This window comes from Ursus arctos, unplaced genomic scaffold (genome assembly GCF_023065955.2).
Source record: "Ursus arctos isolate Adak ecotype North America unplaced genomic scaffold, UrsArc2.0 scaffold_13, whole genome shotgun sequence".
Lineage (NCBI taxonomy): Eukaryota > Metazoa > Chordata > Mammalia > Carnivora > Ursidae > Ursus > Ursus arctos.
The window spans coordinates 30,635,699-30,653,690 of NW_026622797.1; the positions used below are offsets into that span (position 1 = coordinate 30,635,699).

Genomic DNA, 17,992 nt, shown 5'->3' on the forward strand with positions numbered 1-17,992 from the left:
CATTTACAGTGAACTAAAAGAAGTTGATTTGTATTTTGTTTCATAAATAAGAAAACTGAGTTTCAGTAAAGTTAAGCAATCTGTCTCAGGTCATACAGCTAGTAAGTGCCAGATATTGAATTCCAAACCAAGTCTTTGCCTTATGTTACCACATAGCCATGTCTCCTGAAAGAAGCTTAGAGAAACAAGGCAAATGTGTGCCAAAATAATCAGACATGGCATCCAGGGGAAACAAAACCTGGAATCTTTTTTTTTTTTAATTTTATTTGTTTATTAGAGAGAGGGCACCAGCACAAGCAGGGGGAGGGGGAGAGGAGAAGTAGCCCAATGCAGGGCTCCACCCCAAGACCCGGGGATCATGACCTGAGCCTAAGGCAGACGCTTAACCAACTGAGCCATCCAGGTGTCCCAAAACCTGGACTTTCAAGAGTGGCTAGGAGGACATATTGGATGGAATAAACACTGAACAAAACCATGGGGGGAAGAAGGACATGGAGTGGAGTAGGCAGGGATTCCTGTGGCTGGGCATTCACACATATGGGACTGTGCAGTTCACGGGCAGCAAACCACATAAGATCCTGAATGTCAGAAATAGAAGTGTGGACTTCATCGGCTGCAGGATGGGTGGGGTGGAGCCTTTGACCATTATCAGTTAGATTAACAAGATGAAAAGTGATTTGGGAAGATTAGTTGGGAGAGGGAGCATTGTCCAGAAAGCAGCCTCCTAAGTATCCAAGAGGACAAGCAGGCGGCTCCTGATGTCGTCCAGGTGGGCTGTACGACCTGTGGACCAGGGTGGACGCTGTGCCTAGGCAGTAACTTGAAAAACATTTTGAAGACGAGAAAGATAAATTAGGATGAGTCATACCGCTTTGGCATGTTCTAAATATTCAGGGTCCTCATGAAAAAAATGTGGTTTTCAAACGCAGTATAGAACTCAAATACTACTTTGGGAACTTCTTTTTGTGTTTTTCAGAAGTCTGAATTAACAAAGCTTCTGACTTCATCCAGATCTGGGTAGTCCTCTCAGTGTTCGTGGTCTAAAGAGGAGAAAGACAAAAGGTGGCCGAAGAAAATAATTGTCCTTGATAATAACGATCAGCATCAAACTCATTTTTATTTCAACTGAATGTTGCTTGGCTTTATTTCAGGCAAATCCCACAGCCCAGAGATTTATGAGGTTTTAAGAGCTACAGCTTCATTTTTGAACTTTGCCTTTAACATTGTGTGGTCCTCAACCTTAGGCTATTTTCCCTTATGGTAGAAAAATAGCAGCCCGAACTCCTGAAATAGCACTTTCTGTTTCCTATTTTGGAAGGACAGCTCTTCTGTCAGCCACCATGTAAAGGTCCCTGTGATTTGACCAACTTAAGTTCATTTCAAGGATGGGATCACATAGATGGGTTTAGGCCACTCAAGGGAAGTGGGAATCATCCATAGCCAAATGGTGTGGCTAAAAAATTCAGGACCCTGGTAAAAAGTCTTCTGGGGGAATTGATGCTGGAAGGCAACCAAATTCTTAACTTCTCTAGAATATAACTTCTGTTCTCTTTCTAGAATATAAACTGTATGAATGTCAGATTCCTGTTTGATGCATCTTCGCTTACTTCTTGGCATCTGAGAAAGAGCCAAATAGGTGGGGTACTTTTTGTCTTCAGTTAATTAGTTGAGTGAATGAATGAATGAATGAATGGATGGAGGACATCTCTGAGAGAAAAGATTTTCAGAGCAAAATGATAAGGAAAATTTATATTCAAAACTGTGCATAAATACATATAAGAAATGTCAATGTAGCTAAGTTTTTTTGGAGAAAGGAGGGAGATCACATTTCAGAAAAAGAACTCTATAGAGAAAATACTGTCTTACACATACAAATCTGAAAATCAAATCCTAAATAAACTGACATGGTACACATAAATATATATTTCATATGATTACATACTTTGTAATAAAACATGTGACCATGGCAATATTTTTTTTTTTTTGCCTGAGTATTTGTAACATAAAAGTCTTAAAGTTAGATTTCAAAATACTGGAGTTTGTGAATGGATTACTTGTATAGATTTGTTTGTTATCTACTTGGACGCAATGTTAAACATGTATTTAGAACCCAGAATCCAACGTACAATAAAAATACTCACATCATTCTCTGAGCACTACAAGGTGTCTCGTGCTTCAGAAGTGCCAGCTATTTGATTCTCCAGCAATCTTATAAGTGAACCTTATTACCACTGACTTACTGATAAGGAAACTGAGCTAGAGGGAAGTTGAACGACTAGGAAACAGAGATAGAAAGTCACGTAATTATCAATTCTTTTTTTGGGGTGGGAATAATTAAGACCTGGTCTTTTAGCATTTCATAATAATGGCCGCCATATTACAGTATATAAATGTATCAAATGCACATGTACACCTGAAATTTACACAATGTTATATGTCAGATATACTTCAATAAAAATAAATAAGTCAATAAATAAATAAGAAAGCAATGGAACAAGATTTAAACCCCCAACATTGGATTCGAACCCCCAAAAGTGTGGTCCAAAAAATGATCTCCCATTATGCTGCATGTATTACATTGGGCTCTCAGACGCAGATCCTTGAGACACGGATTTACGTGCATATGACTGATTAAGGAAGTGCCGGGAGAGAACACGAGGTGGGAGAGTAAGACTAAGGAAGGGGAACAGCCAAACGAGGGCGTTATTGCATTGTACTTCCAGCTTTAACCTAATCCCATTGTCTTAGTGCACATGGGGTGCTGTACCAGAATATTAGACTGAGTGGCGTATAAACAACAGAAATTTATTTCTCACAGCTCTAGAGTCCAAGATCAAGGTGCCAGCAGATTTGGTGTCTGGTGAGATCTACTTCCACATAGATGACTGTCTTCTCACTGGGTCCTTACATGACGAGAGGGGCAAGGGAACTCTATGGGGTCTCTTTTATAAGGACACTGATCCCACTTATGAGAGATCTGCCCTCATGACGTAATTGGACTCCAAAGGACCACCTCCCAACACTATCACCTGGGGGTTAGAGTATCCGTATATAAATTTGAGGAGGATACAAATATTCAGTCCATAGCACCCATGGAAAGCATAAATTTTGTTTAGAGTCTGTCCCATCTGACCCAAAGTTGCTGGGTCAGCAACTCTCACCTTCCTCAGAGTCATGTACATTTTCTGGCATTTCTTGCTCCCTGCAAAGTGAGCCCAAGGTCAGGTGAGGAAAGTCACAGGTACGAGTGTTGAGAAATCAGGCCCCCCAGAGCCTGGGTGACAGGTACACAGAAAAGATTAAGTGAGCCTGAAGTGACCTTGGTAGAGCACAGACACTGTGCTCCCTGCCATTTACTCCCCTGCCATTAAAGACACGAATATATCAGGGTGGTGGTTAGGAGCCCCGATGCCTGATCCGGGTCACCAGTGGTCAAATCCGGGCTCCGACACTTGGGCAGGTTTCTTAACTTATGTGGGCATTATCTTCTGCATTTATAAAATGTGTGATAATTCTATTGCCTAAGCTCATGAGGTTGTTTGGAGGATTAAATGAATAGATACACATACAGATCTATATATCCATAGACCTATATTCATTATTATATTCAGCTAGTCTATACATGGACTAGAGCATTCCAGTCTGATCGAAGGACAGCTAGGTGCTGGGACTTGCTCAGTCACGTCACACAGCTGTTCAGTGGCACAGCCAAGAAGCCAACTCAGTCTCCTGACCTCCAGGTCTTTCCCTACTCCTTGCTGGCCATCTAGGTATTAATTTAACATTGCTTAAAGGAGCTAGGTGACCTCTAGTTTCTTGATTATCTCAGTTAACTGAAAGTTAATATTTGTTAATATAGGTCTAAAAGCTACCTTAGGGTTCATGAATAATCTATTAAAAATTCAAAGAACAATACACACAAGAATGCCGTTACAAATTTAATCAAAGGCAATTTTCTGCTTTGTTTGTGTTTATATTCTTGAGGGGTTTGGCAAAAGAATCTAATTACTTCACGTTCAGAAATAAATGACTGTAAATCATAATATTTTAAGTCTCTTGAAGGTCCTTGCATATTCATCAAGTAAAACAGTCTTAATGGTGCTCGTTTGGGCAGCACAGACACCAAAATCGGCTCGTACAGAGCAGACGAGCGTGGCCCCCGCACAAGGATGACATGCAAATTTGTGAAGCGTTGCACGTTTTTCAACGATTTACTTTGGGCATAGAGGAGTAATAGGAATGTAGTTCATAAATCCACGGCCCCATTCTGGTATTTTATTGTGACATTTATAGAAATAGAGAAATAATAATGTCCTGGCCAATCAAAACTCTCATGGTTCTATACTGAATGCCTCTTCTTCAATAATCCATTTTGCCTCCAGTGTCAAGAATTGACAAAACTTCTAGTATTAATGCAACACCAACAAAGCTGCCAATATCAAATTTTGATACTGTATATTTTCTTGAGATTTAATAGTTGCTGTGACTAGACAAAAACGAAACAAAACAAAACATGCTTTAGTGCTTTTAAATAACATTATAATAAGCTAACACTCTGAATTGCTACATAAGAACGCTGAATGGAGGAAGAGAGCGTGTCCTGGTAGAGAGTCGCTCCCTCGCCTGCTTTGGGTCCAGAGAGTGCCGGGCTCTCCTTCCCCCGTGGATCCCCGCCCCCTCGCCCTGGGGCTTCAACCCAAGCGTCTGTAGGTGTTTGTGGTGCTGGAGTTGGATCCTCTACCACAGCCTCGGGGGCAGTGCGATTTGGGGAATTTTTCTTTCCTTAGGCCTCTGAAGAGTTCGTGGCTTCACAATAAGTCTGGGCAACACAGCTGTCACCTTGCAACCAGATCCAATCTGAGTAAACAGTTCTCACTGCAATTTCTCCTTTTGAATAAATTGGGAATTGAAACTACTTTGGTGTTATCGCATCAAGAGCCCTTGAGACATTACAGTTGATTTCAAAACAAACATTGTAGTAATAAAACTACGGAGTAAAAACATGTACAAACACACAGAAAAAAACCATAAGGTCTGCTGTTCTGATAAATGTAATCACTAGCTTTTAGGTTGAACTGCACTTTGAATACGCTAAAAAGGAAATGGTAAGGTTCTGAATTTATGGTTTCACAGGCATCATATTTTAAACAAATACCAAAAATGAAGAACAATGACACCGATACATGTGATTGGATCCAACACCATTTGAAAATATCTTTATGGCCCAAATGAATGAAAACCAAAGTTAGCCGTTTGGTTTAGAAATCATAGAGACTATGCTGCCTAATTCTATTCCCTAATGAGGGCCCAGGGTTAAAGGCATGACACGTCTTCAAACCACGTTGAAATACAAGTCCCTGGTAGGACACTTCCCTTGTTCACAGTCATTATTCTGCTTTATTAAGTGGGAGACTCGTTTTCTGCAGGAGCAAGAATACGAAGATCTATGCCACTAATTTATTTAATATGACGTCATTGTCTACAGTTCTATTTTTGCAGAATGGCACAGTGACATACAGGTAACATTTCACAACTGTTTTCAGCATAGGAAACACGGGTCAATTCTGATACATACTTGTTACTGATGAAGCAGCAGATGTCGCTTGACTGTTGAAGGTTGTGGTCATGGTCATTGTCAATGGCTTCTGGTGTATGTTTTGTGAAACTGAGGTGACGGAAGTCAGTTTTGTAGAAACCCCTGGTGTTGCTATGGGTGTCAAGACGGTGACTGTCCCAGTCTTTGAGACTGATGAAAATGGAGTAGCGGACTGCTTCGCAGTGCTGGTAGCATACTCGTTTGTATGGCCGGAAGTCACAGAGGTGATATTCCTTGGAAGAATATCAAAAAACATTAACACTGAAGCTATGGCTTAGAGAATTACTGTCCCCCTTCCCTGGGACTTTCCTGGTCACACATAAACAAGTCTTAAAAAATAAAACCTCAAAGTAAGCCAGCCTTAATACTAAATACCTATGTGGAATATATCAGGAATCAGTAAGCAAAGGAGAGAGACATTTGTGTGTTTATAGGGGGTGATTATATTTCCCATCTTGCTTTTCAAGGGCATTGATTGAAGGAACTTTGTTATTAATGTACCCAGATCCAGTTAAGAATTATAAATAAAATGAAAAAGTAAAATGAAAACAAATAAAATAGTTTTATGTGGCAAAAAGCTCCTAAGAGATTATTATGAATTAAGGACATTGGAGTTAATAATAATAATAAAAAAAAGTTCCTAAGGGGAAAAAAAAGGCAATTTCAGATACCACATGTATAAATACAATTGATGAACTGATGATATATATTTAGTTGTGTTTGATTCTAAATCAAGACTCTTGGGTGCAAATAACAGAAACCCAACCTTAACTAGTTTTGGAAATAGAAAGGAATTGACTCATGAAATAAGAGGATAGATTGAACAAGTAAGCCAGAGAAGGGCAGGGATACAGCTGGTTGCAGGAACAACTTAAGTATTCAAGCCCTGCTGAGACTATCTTGTCTTGGGAACTTTTTTGTGTACCAACTTTATTGGATCTCACCACATACTGACTTCTTCCACAAGGTCCAGCTTCCAGAAGATGATAAGTTCTTTTTCATAATTTAAAATCCCAAGGAAAGATTAATGGGTTGGGCACCCATTCCTGAACTGATCCATTATGGCTGACAGAGCATGGCCACACATGAAGATGGTAGCTTCCATAAGAAATCAAGATTGTGGTAGGGGGTAAATTATTTCCCAGAAGTCTCCTCTCCCTCGGCTCTTCCCTTCATTCCTTCTCTTCATCTCTATTCCACTTAACTATCACTTCCTGAGCTTTAGCTGCCAAGTCCATTCAAGCTGTGGCCCCTTGACACCACATCAGCAAGTCAAGTTGTGCTTTGAACTCTGACCTTTTTCAGAGTGGATTACTTGTGAGACAATGATACCATTTTCTGGCTCAATTTGGTTGTCTCTTATAAGTGGAATATATTGTTATGCTAAAAGAGATCTCCCCATTAGGGAGGAGGATAAGGAAGATAAGACAGGTGGATACTATCCACTATCTTCCCATAGTCCCATGAACATATCAGCATGATTTTATAATCATCTGTCTACACTGCCAGTTCTGGCTGAAATGTTTTCATAGGCAGCATTGCATGAGGAGCCAGCTGCCCTCTGGATAACCTCTGTCAGAGATGGTTTACTGGCTTTTCCGTGGACATCAGCCTGTGCCTGGGGTGGGTATGTAAAGCACGGTGCCAGGAACAAGAATGGGCAGGAAGGAAAGTGCTGGAGATTTACCAGATTTCCAGCTCATTACACATTCCACCCATCACCTCTCTCCTTTTGTTTTAATTTTTAATTTGTTGAATTGCATGTTGTTTTTGGAGAGTTGTGTCCTACTCATGTTTCAACAAGCAACATCTTAAATAGGTAGACTTGGAAGAATAAGTATAGGAAAATTGCTCATAAGAGCTCTAATAACCTCCTGTTTTTCTCACACTGAGCTCAGTATCCTTGGACAAGTTAAGAAGGGAACTCTTCCCCACCCCAGCTCCTTTTTTTACCCTCCCAAAGTAAAAACTAAAGTAAGATACACATATACTTAGCTATAGATAATAAAACTTATTTAACTCTCTCAAGGACACTTGCATATTCATCAAGTAAAATAGCCTTTAGACTAAGTAACTATATGGAATTATTTAACCTCAATCATGCAAGAGGAAACAATGTATATTTATAATACGTTTGTGTCTCAAACAAATGCAGGGATATTCATGACCTAGGTGTAAGCGTACAAATCTGTGATGATCTATGATAAAAAATTGAGAGTGGAGGATGTATTAGTTTCCTAGGGATGCTATGGTGAGTGACCATAAGCCAGGTAGCTTGAAACAGCAGAAATTTGTTCTCTCACAGCTCTAGAGGCCGGAAGTCCAAAGTCAAGGGATCTGCAGGGCCATCCATGCTCCATCTGAAGGCTCTAGGGAAGAATTGTTCCTTGGCTGTTTCAGCTTCTGATGGTCTCCGGTTTTCCCAGACTTGTGGCAGCCTGAGTCCAATCTCTGTGTCCCTCTTCACATGGTCATCTTCTCTGTCTGTTTGTCTGAGTCTGAATCTCCTCCTTCTTTCTCTTCTATAAAGACACAAGTCATTGGATTTAGGACCCATCCTAAGCCAGTGAAGCTTCATCTTAACTAATAACATTTGGAAAGACCCTCTTTCCAAATAAGGGCTCATTCTGAAGTACCAGGTGGACATGAATTTTGGAGGGACACTCTTCAACCCAGGACAAGGGAATAAAGCAAAAAATATGCTTCTTTGTTGTTATTGTTGAGGCAATTGGTATTTGAGGTTTGCAAAACCATGTGGATTCTTAAGTTTGCCAATGCTCAGTGGCTTTTTGGAGAAGTCGTTTTGGAACAGAATCCTCTTCCCAGTAGGGGTTGGTGAAAGACCATCAGGCAGGCACAGTTTTGTCAAGGACCCCAAACATTTAATGACAGAAGGATAATAAACATTTCCATGAAGAGGTTTTTTTTTTACCTCCTATTCTGAAATAGTGCCTTAGTTCTAGGTTCTAAGGAATTCGGACACACTTAGAAGCTCTTTGTCTTACCCCCATCTCATTCTATTCTATAGAACAAGGTCACACCAAGTAAGAGTCTGGATCATTTCATTATTTTATATAATTAAAAAAATTTTTCCCCAATCCTTTTGTGTCCAACTCTGCCCTCATGCAGCTACCAAGTAAGGAGAAATTCTTACCTCTCTTACCAAAACAATTGAGTCATTTACCAAGACTGATTAGGGGCAATACGTAGATTTTAAAAGGTTCACCATGGGAGCAAAGTGCTTTCATTTTCTGAAACTTGTCTCCTGCATCCTTAGCCAAGGAACAGAACAAGGAGCAAAATAAAGAAAGACTGATGCATGGAGGCACAAATTTGAATCATGACCTTTGAGCTCTTATATGAATAGTTGTGAAATTATCTTCAGTATCCCAAGTGGAGGATCAGAAGGGGAAGATCACAGAATCGATCACCACAGTCGTGAGGGTCAATTGTGAGGGGCTGGTGCACAAGTCGTTTCAGGGAGCCTCCTGGGAAGAAGTAGGAGGTTGAGAGACTGGCCAAGTGTGAAAGAACCAACAGAGCAGGAAAGAGGGACAGAAACAGAGTTTCAGAAGGAGCACAGTTCTGGGTGGTTTTCAGTGCAGGGTGGGACAGTGGGATTGGGTTGCTAGAAGTGAGATGCAGGGTAGGTCCCTGGCATTGAGACAATCAAGAAATTCAGAGGCAATGAATTTGACTCAGTCTTTTTGATGGAAAAGCTTCATGGAAAGACTTCATTTCCATTCAATAAATAGTTATTAAGCAGTCTGTGTGTGGCAGGGATTATGCTAGATATACCGATCTGGATAAAGAGGGTAAGAGGAGACAACAAGTCATGAGAACAGTGCAATATTTGGGGCTTTTCAATTCCCAGGTTCCGTTTTATAGTCGATGTTAATTTCCACTTTGGTCTTGGCTATGCTTAGCTGCTGTCTTTTTTTCTTGTTTTCTTTTATACTGCTAAGTCCTCTCAAGAGTAACCCAAAGTTTCAGTTACTTGAACTAACTGGAGACTCTTTTGCTCTTATAAATCCTTTAGGTTGAAAACTTCCCCCTCATCCCCATTCCATCTGTGATTTCTTTTCTAGACTGTTCCTTTGCTGTGCATGGGGGCTAACAGATAATCCACAGGTGCCAGGCCATCCTTGCCTGCTTCTAATGCATGTGAAGGTGGGTGTAAGTAACTCCCATCTGTTCTGGTCTGTAAATCCCACCTGTGTACGAGAACATAGGAATCAGTAACACGGTTTAATACGTCATCAGCTGTTGGTGCCATGGCCACCCACTTCCGTATGCACTACTTTCTGTTCCTTTTTATTTATTTCTTCTGCAGTCATATAGCCAGCCTAAAACAAAAGTAAACTTAAATGCTTGTTCCAGTCTCAGAAATACCCATTTATCCACATCTGTATACCTTATGTTGCCATGACCTTCTCTGACAATTTTTATAAGCTTCGTATTTTTTTTTGAACAGAGGCAACTTTTGGCATTCCCATCTCGTTTGGGATAATATTGGGACATCTCTGAAGGAACCAAAATAAGTCACCCTGTTTAAGTGCTGCCCCTTAGAAGCAGTGATTCACTACAGCCTTATTTGTCTCAGAAATATTTTTAATCTAAAAATTAGATGATTATTTCAAACGATGCCATGATGCGAAAGGAGGAGTCCTTCTTGCGCAGACGATTCCCGAATACACAAGGAAGAGTGATGCTTGCCTTCCAGCTACAAGAAGGATGTGTCGCGGAGGACTGCTCTCTCCATCCGCGCACGGCGCTGTCCCCTCTCAGCCTCAGCCGTGCTTGGGCTAAGGAACAACGGCACCACGTGTGCTGTGACCGCTTGCAAGGCTTGCAGAATGGCTGGAGCAGCAGTCTTTTTCTGGGATTGGTAGCAGGGCACTGGTGTCACTCTGCCCTGTAAGCATGACGGGAAGCTTGTGGGGCATTCTACTCTGTGTGGGGCACCAAGAGAGCCAGCCCCACTCTGGTCAAGACTTTCTCGCTCCTTGGAACGTGTCCCCTGCCCTGAATAGGGTATGCCTACCCCTAGGAATATCCTTGGGGTTTCACTTAACTATGCCACACGGTCATCTTAAAATTCCTGCTCCAGAAATTCTTCTATTCTTCAGGAGTTTGATAACCTGCATTTTTTCCTCTGATATTCGCGGCGCCTTCTTTCAATAGTTATTCTCACTTCTCTTTCTTTGTTTGTACTTTCATCTCTCACATCCTTTCCGTTTAGCCAAGAGCTTTGCTTCTTCCAAGCTTTCATATTTTCTCCTATGAACAGTGCTCAGTTTTGCATGCAGAAAATTTCCTTGTTATCTTATGAATGTATTTTTTTCTTGGGAAAAACTTGCAGGCTGTCCCCTCAGTTTGTAATCTGGAGGTCAGATTACAATTTAATTCTCTTTGAAGACCACACCAGGTTTTGAAGAGAGATCTTGTTCTTTGCTCTTCTTAGGAAAGAACATATCAAAAGGCCACCATCAGTCTCGTCTCCCTAAGGGCCAAGGGACGCTTGGAGTGGGGTGGCAAGGAGGGCAGGAGACTACCCCCTCCCCCCAGACATAAGGCTTCATCCTCCCTCTCCCTGGCAGAAGCTTCCAGGGCCTGACGCATCTCCCGCAATGACATGTTGCAGCTGGGAGAGTACTGACTTTGGGGTCAGTCCGGCCTAGTCTCAAATCCCCATCTACCGTTTCCTAGCTGTGGTACTTGGGGCTTGTTGCCTAATCCTCTGAGTCTCAGTTTTCTCATCTGTAAAATGGAGTCAATAACGTTAACCTGATAGATAGTTGTCAATATTAAACGAAATGATGAATCCAGTGGCTGGCAGATAGTAGAGTAGGTGCTAAATAAAATACATTCTGGGAATAGTAATAGTCCTAGAATGCATTGGTAGCTTGGAAGCTTGGTGTTGGTTTCAGCACCTACTGTATTTAAAAAAAAAAAAAAAAAAGCACTTGCTCCTAAAAGGTTCTTTCAAGAAGTTGACATGAAGCCCCTTAAAGGCAGGCACCACCCAGCTTAATAAATATATTCCACATGCACACTCTCAGCTCTCTCTCACTGCGCCTCGATGAAGGCCATTGCCTTCTGTAGCTGCCTGGGCAACAGCCAGCTCTCCTTTGCCCTAAGGGCTCCTCTCTGGACCCGTGTGGAGCTCAGCACAGCCTGCAGGTCCTGCCTCAACTGAGAAGGCACTTTGCAAACATGTCTCCTGTCCCTCTTTTCCAGTGGACATCCTAGCGGTGCCCCATCTCCCTTGGAGTGCTGAGCTGCCCAAATCAGTGAAATCTCCCGAGAGAGCTCCAGCGAGGTGTGGAGCTACAGTCTGATGGAAACCCTGGGTTACCCTTCTGTGCGAGGTATTATGCAACCTTGCCCGAACAATAACTGTCATTTTCAAGCAAAACAGAAAATAGTTTCTGCCTTCAGGGTGCGCGGTCCTTTAGAGATGAGACAAGTGCAAACAAAGCCATGTGCGATGTCGTGTCTGTGAATGTGATGTTAGAAATGCACGTGTGGGTTAGCCGTGGCATGACTCACAGTGCAACACAAAGGCAAGCTGGGTTATAAAGTGGAACCCCCGGCTGCCTATTCAGATCTCTGCCTACTACGTACCATTTCCCTGGGCGGCTGCTTCCATTTTCTGATTAAAAAAAAGAGAGGGAGAAAGAAAGAATAACTATGTAGAAAATCAAAATGGAAAGTTTTGTGAGAGAATAGCTAAAAGCATGTTATCTTTATATGCATGTCCAAAGCAGAGAACAAGCAAGGGTTTCAAAATGCATTTGCCTGCCTTTGAGTAGTTAGGGATAAAGGCAAAGGCGTTGAGCTCTAAGGCAGGTAAAGTCTTGGAAATTTGGGGACACACCAGGGCTTCTTTAGCAGATGTATGGAGGTTTCAAAGAACCCTGCACTTCCCCTGCAGGTAAGGCACTTGGGGAGCTCTGGATGCGCTTAGCTGCTTCTGAGTTCCCCGGGCCAAGGTGGGCAGGGATTATGAAGGGAACTCACAGGAGGGACAACGGAAGGAACATGTTCACATGCATTGTGCTGTCAGTATGAGAACCAACTTGACCGCTCATTCTCTGTTCACTGGTTTCTACTTTCCCTCTCCTAATTTGAGCGGTGTCACAGGAGCACATCACTACAATGTTGTTTTCTCTCCCAAATTCTAATAGTAAGATTCTTATTAGAATTCGGTTTTAATCACTAAAATAAAAATATCCATTATTGAGCCCTACTTTGTGTCCAGCACTATACTTAGCACCAGACAAATAGATGATTGATAGATAGATAGATAATGGATAGATGATAGATGATTGGTAGATAGATAACAGATGAATGAGACATCTATCACCTTCAATAAGGATGGATAAAGATAATATTTTAAGATGGAAAAGAGGGAGACTGGAGGAGTTTATGTCTATTTACAGCCTTGATTTTTTTTTTAATGCGGTGACAAAAAAAAAGAAAAGAAAAGAAAAAAGAGGGAAGGGAACCAAGGGCAAAGTCGCCTAGAAGAAAGCAGGCTTTGAAACAGCTGCCACACAGAATAAGGAAAACAAATGTGAGTTCAAAACCCAAACAGATCAATAAATCCTATGATTCTTGGAGGAAAGCATTATCTCGTCCTCTTTTTTTTTTTTTTTTAAGATTTACTTATTTCTTTGAGAGAGAGCGCGTGTGCATGAGTGAGGGAAGGGTCAGAGGGAAAGAACCTCCAGCGGACTCCCGACTGAGTCAGAAGCCCAACGTGAGACTTGATGTCCAGACCCTGAGATCATGACCTGAGATGAAACCAAGAGCCAGATACTCAGCCGGCTGAGCCACCCAGGCGCCCCATGGGTTATCTCATCTTTGCTGTTGCCATCATTACCGTCATCATCATTGTTATCTTCTCCAGAACAAATTGTTTTTGAATCACATCATAACCATTACATAGTTGAGAGCACGATTCCTTTGAAAACCTGATCGTCGTTTATGCTGGTTTCCTGCTCACCGCAGGGGCTGTAGGGCGGTTTGATTCATGGCACCCTCTCTCCTGTGTGCTTGTTCAGGTGGAGCCAGTGATACAGAGAGGCCACGAGAGTCTGGTCCACCACATCCTGCTCTATCAGTGCAGCAGCAGCTTTAACGACAGCGTTCTGGACTACGGCCACGAGTGCTACCACCCCAACATGCCTGATGCCTTCCTCACCTGCGAGACCGTTATTTTTGCCTGGGCCATTGGTGGAGAGGTGGGACCAATGATGACCGAGATGGGACACCATTCGTGGATCATGTTTTTTCCCCTACGGTTCTAATACTTATAAGTGAAGCTCTGTACATTATTTCTGATATGAGGGTGGCTTATTTTTCTTCCCATTGGAAGCCATTCTCTCCTTAAGCCATTTTGTTATACCCACTCTAGATTATGGAGTTCCAGAATGTTGATATATCTTTGAGAATGGTTGGTTTGGGAGTGGAATAGAACTTTTGGGGATGTTCATAGGGCACGTCTCATGGAATTTTCCTTATTCAGGGTTTTTCCTATCCACCTCATGTTGGGTTATCCCTTGGCACTCCGTTCGATCCTTGTTATGTGCTCCTGGAAGTCCATTATGACAATCCAACATACAAGGAGGGTAAGTTTATTCTTCGTATGTTTTATCTGTGATTTTTAAAAGTTTTGTAAGTCCTCTCTTAACATGGTTGAAATAAACTAGCATTCAGTGCTAGAAATAATTAACCTATACATTTGTCATCCAAATTAGGATACTTTCTAGAGTAAAAGAAGATACTATTAAAAATTACACTGGAACAACAGTGATTAATCAGCACTGAACCAGGGAAAATGGACACCCATGGTCACTGATCTTCAAAAAACAATTTGCATCCTACTTTCCAAGAAGCAGGATAATAGATTTTTCTCCTTGTGATATAAATTAGTTCCCAAAACATGGTGCTTATGAAACATTTTCTACCTGCACGTATGAAAAGCTATCATTCATCATACTAGAAAATATTAATATCTTGTTGTGCGATAGGAAAACCATAAATATGCTCCAGAAATATTTATGCAGTGACATTGTGTAATATGATTTTGAAATGAAGAGGTTTTGTACTTACATTTGATTCCTGAATCTACTTTTCTAAACCTACTTATGTAATATTCCAAAACCAGAAAGTTGAAAGAGTCAATACAAAGTTCTCAACAGAAGTAACTCAAAGTTATTCTTTTACACTGATTTGTGCAATTATTTAGCAAATACTGAGCACCGACTATGTCTCCGGTCTGTGCTTAACGATATAACATGAGTGAAAAACACACCAAACCGGGTGGAAATTATAGTGTAGTGAGAAAGAGAAACTAAAAATAATCACACCAATTAATATAAAATTATGTATGTGCCAATGGTTCCCACCTGTCAATTTGGTAATCACAGGTAGGTAAGTCAGCCCTGCAGAAAGGAGTCAATTAGTTTCAAAGTCAGTGGGACAAATTTATGAAGGGGTTGGGACTCATTCTCTCCCTCCTTACTATAACTGTCTCAGCAAGGAATGTGTCTTACTCACCTTTCATCCCTGCATGCCTATTGTCGTGCTTTCTAGTCATATAATGGATTCTGAATATTTTTTGTTGATTGAATGACTGTTCGCTGAGTGATTAAAAGAATGGTGGCAAACTATAAAGAAAATTAATCATCAGTAGTTTATTCTATCAGCAGGTGGTTTCTAAACCAAGGGGCTTCTACCTCTATGGAAATGTTACTGAACTTTACCTGAAAACAATATAAAATAAGGCTTTTGTTGAGTTCTTCTATATTCTAATGAATGACTTTAGAATTTTCCTTCTGTCTGTCTTTATGTTAGATCAGTGTGGAATATATCAGCTAGACAACACTGATACACTACTATACGGTTTCTCCCATGGTATACTGTATAAGTCAAAACTGGTTGCAGACAATATGGAGACTTATGTTTTAATTGCTGTTTGTGAAACTGAATATTGTCTTCTATTAATCTTTACTTGTAATTCTTTCCCTTATGAGATTTTAAGGAAAATTAATAAATCCATTTCAACCGAATGTGGAGAACTTTTTTTTTTTTTTTAAGAACTCAAACTCACTTTTAATTATATGCTCTTACTCCAGGCTTAATAGATAATTCTGGACTGAGGTTATTTCATACAACAGATATAAGGAAGTACGATGCTGGGGTGATTGAGGCTGGCCTCTGGGTAAGCCTCTTCCACACCATCCCTCCAGGGATGCCTGAATTCCGGTCTGAGGGCCACTGCACTCTGGAATGCCTGGAAGAGGTATGTGGAGTATCAGGTCTGTGAGCTGCTAGTCATAGATTCATCAGTGCTCTTGGAAAACTATGTTTGGAAAATCCCGTGCTTGTTATTATTAATCTTTTTCTTGTAGTCACACTATAAAGCCATTATTTATCATTGTGGCAAGAACTTTGACTGCTTTTTTAAATCTTGAAGGCTGTAAGAGTAGAATTCTGGACAAGAATAACTTCCAGGATGTTTTCCTTCCTGACCTACCTCCTCTGGGTTTTTTTTTTTTTTCATATTCAACACTTTATGTTATCTTTTACAATTTCTACCTTGGTTTGTGTGGACTCTTTTTCATTTCTCGACTTCCCTTTTATCCATATTTGTTTTTTCCATTATTCATTTAAGTTTTTTTCCTCCTTTCCTCTGCTTTAGAGTTTCCTTCCTACTCAAACCAAAGAGCAAGAGTACCTAACATAAAAATGCACATTGGATAAGAAAAAACACATGAAAGTATTTAATATTGGCTACTTCCGTTTACAATTCCTTTTTCTTAAATAAACATATTTCAACATGGATCATATTCCTTATAACTTATAAGCTATTGTATTGTAGACAGATGGCAGACTGATGAAGTGGAAAGATTATGCCCTTTGAGTTATTTAGACCATGATTCAAATTGCCAGGACATCATTTACTATCTGTAGGACCACAGGCAATTCATGTAATTCCACTCTTCCACCTGATTTTCTTACCTCGGAAAGTGGGAATCATTTCTCCTTTTAAAAGTTTCTATTTACAGGTTACTGGAATCTTTTTGCCAGGAGCTTTGATTGACTCTTTACCTCCTAAAAGAAGGAAAAAGATAACATTTAGGAGTGGTCTGGTAGGTCCTCAGTAAGCATTAGGTCCCTTTCTTTTAAGCCCACAAATGTTACTTCACAAAGATAACACTGCTAGGAATAAGTCACGAAAAATCCAAATTCAAAATGTTTGGCTGCTCAAGCATTTACTTAAATTGCTTTAGATTTTCTTCTCAGTTGTCCCTCCAAGTCTCTTTTATGGTGAACTGTCTGAACATGTGCTTGTTTGGACTAATCGTGTCTTCCTCTGCGTGCCCCGCCTGTAGGCTCTGGAAGCTGAAAAGCCAAGTGGAATCCATGTGTTTGCTGTTCTTCTCCATGCTCACCTGGCTGGCAGGGGCATCAGGCTCCGTCATTTTCGCAAAGGGGAGGAAATGAGATTACTGGCTTATGATGACGACTTTGACTTCAATTTCCAGGAGTTTCAGTATCTAAAGGAAGAACAAACAATCTTACCAGTATGCCTGTTTTGTTCTTTTTCACTGAATCTTAGAAAAGTCAAGGCATCTATCCACTGCGATTTAGCGAGGTTTTCTCCCAGTAAAGTGAGTTGCTCATCGTACTGCCATTCTTGAAGCCACCCACCGTGGGTGGTGTGCAACCCAGGCGGAATGTGTTTGATCTGATTTCCAAAATCAAAACTCACTTTTCTTACCATTCCCAGGGGCAACTCAAGTTGTTGATTTAAAAAGAAAAGAATAATTTGGATTCTGAGTACCAAACAGTACTCTTACTTGAATTTCCAGTAAACTTTTGGGTTGCAATTCTGGTGATGCAAAAATCAGAGATTTTTTTTTATACCATAGGAGAGTTTTGGGATGTCTGATTTCAGTAAAAATGAAAATAAGGATAATTCTTTCATTTGACAAAGGTTTCAAACAGAGCTAATTATCCAGCTTGCAACAATACTTGGGGTTGTGGAAGGACAGTGTGTTGAGATACTGATCCGTGAGCCTTCTGAGTAGTGGGCCAGAGAGATCAAATCTAGGGACCAGCACCCAGCACAAGCTGCCTCTGGCCCATGAATAGCCTGTCCACTTCCCTGAGTGGTGAGCCGTAAAAAACATGATTTTCTGTGTATGCTGAATTGTTCCAAAGGTTAGAAAACATTGGAATAATAACTATTACTTTGCTTCACAATTCTGTTGTGAAGAAATAAAGATGTGACTAAAGACCTTTAAAGAAAATAATATAAATGAAAAGGGAATCACGATAACTCATATCTACGGCTAACATGTATGAAGTGTTTAATCTGCA

General features: G+C 40.8%; 1 protein-coding gene, 1 long non-coding RNA gene and 1 other non-coding gene across 3 annotated transcripts in view; 2 read left to right on the plus strand and 1 right to left on the minus strand.

Moving 5' to 3' along the window:
* The window catches only part of MOXD1 (monooxygenase DBH like 1), an 87,463-nt gene that overhangs the window by 50,990 nt on the left and 18,481 nt on the right, over positions 1-17,992 (plus strand). Inside the window, exons 5-8 of the mRNA XM_026504812.4 lie at positions 13,666-13,845; positions 14,130-14,232; positions 15,742-15,908; positions 17,002-17,193. Coding sequence (XP_026360597.1) covers positions 13,666-13,845; positions 14,130-14,232; positions 15,742-15,908; positions 17,002-17,193 — 642 coding nt within the window. The remainder of the gene's footprint in view (positions 1-13,665; positions 13,846-14,129; positions 14,233-15,741; positions 15,909-17,001; positions 17,194-17,992) is intronic.
* Positions 4,099-4,204, plus strand: LOC113259702 (U6 spliceosomal RNA). Its single transcript, XR_003317678.1, has one exon. It is a non-coding gene; the product is annotated as a U6 spliceosomal RNA (small nuclear RNA).
* LOC113259452 (uncharacterized) overlaps positions 5,115-17,992 on the minus strand; it is a 351,228-nt gene continuing 338,350 nt past the window's right edge. Inside the window, exons 9-12 of the long non-coding RNA XR_008958944.1 lie at positions 17,062-17,166; positions 16,628-16,720; positions 7,900-8,118; positions 5,115-5,829 (exon numbers count right to left, since the gene is read on the minus strand). This is a non-coding gene — a long non-coding RNA (uncharacterized LOC113259452). The remainder of the gene's footprint in view (positions 5,830-7,899; positions 8,119-16,627; positions 16,721-17,061; positions 17,167-17,992) is intronic.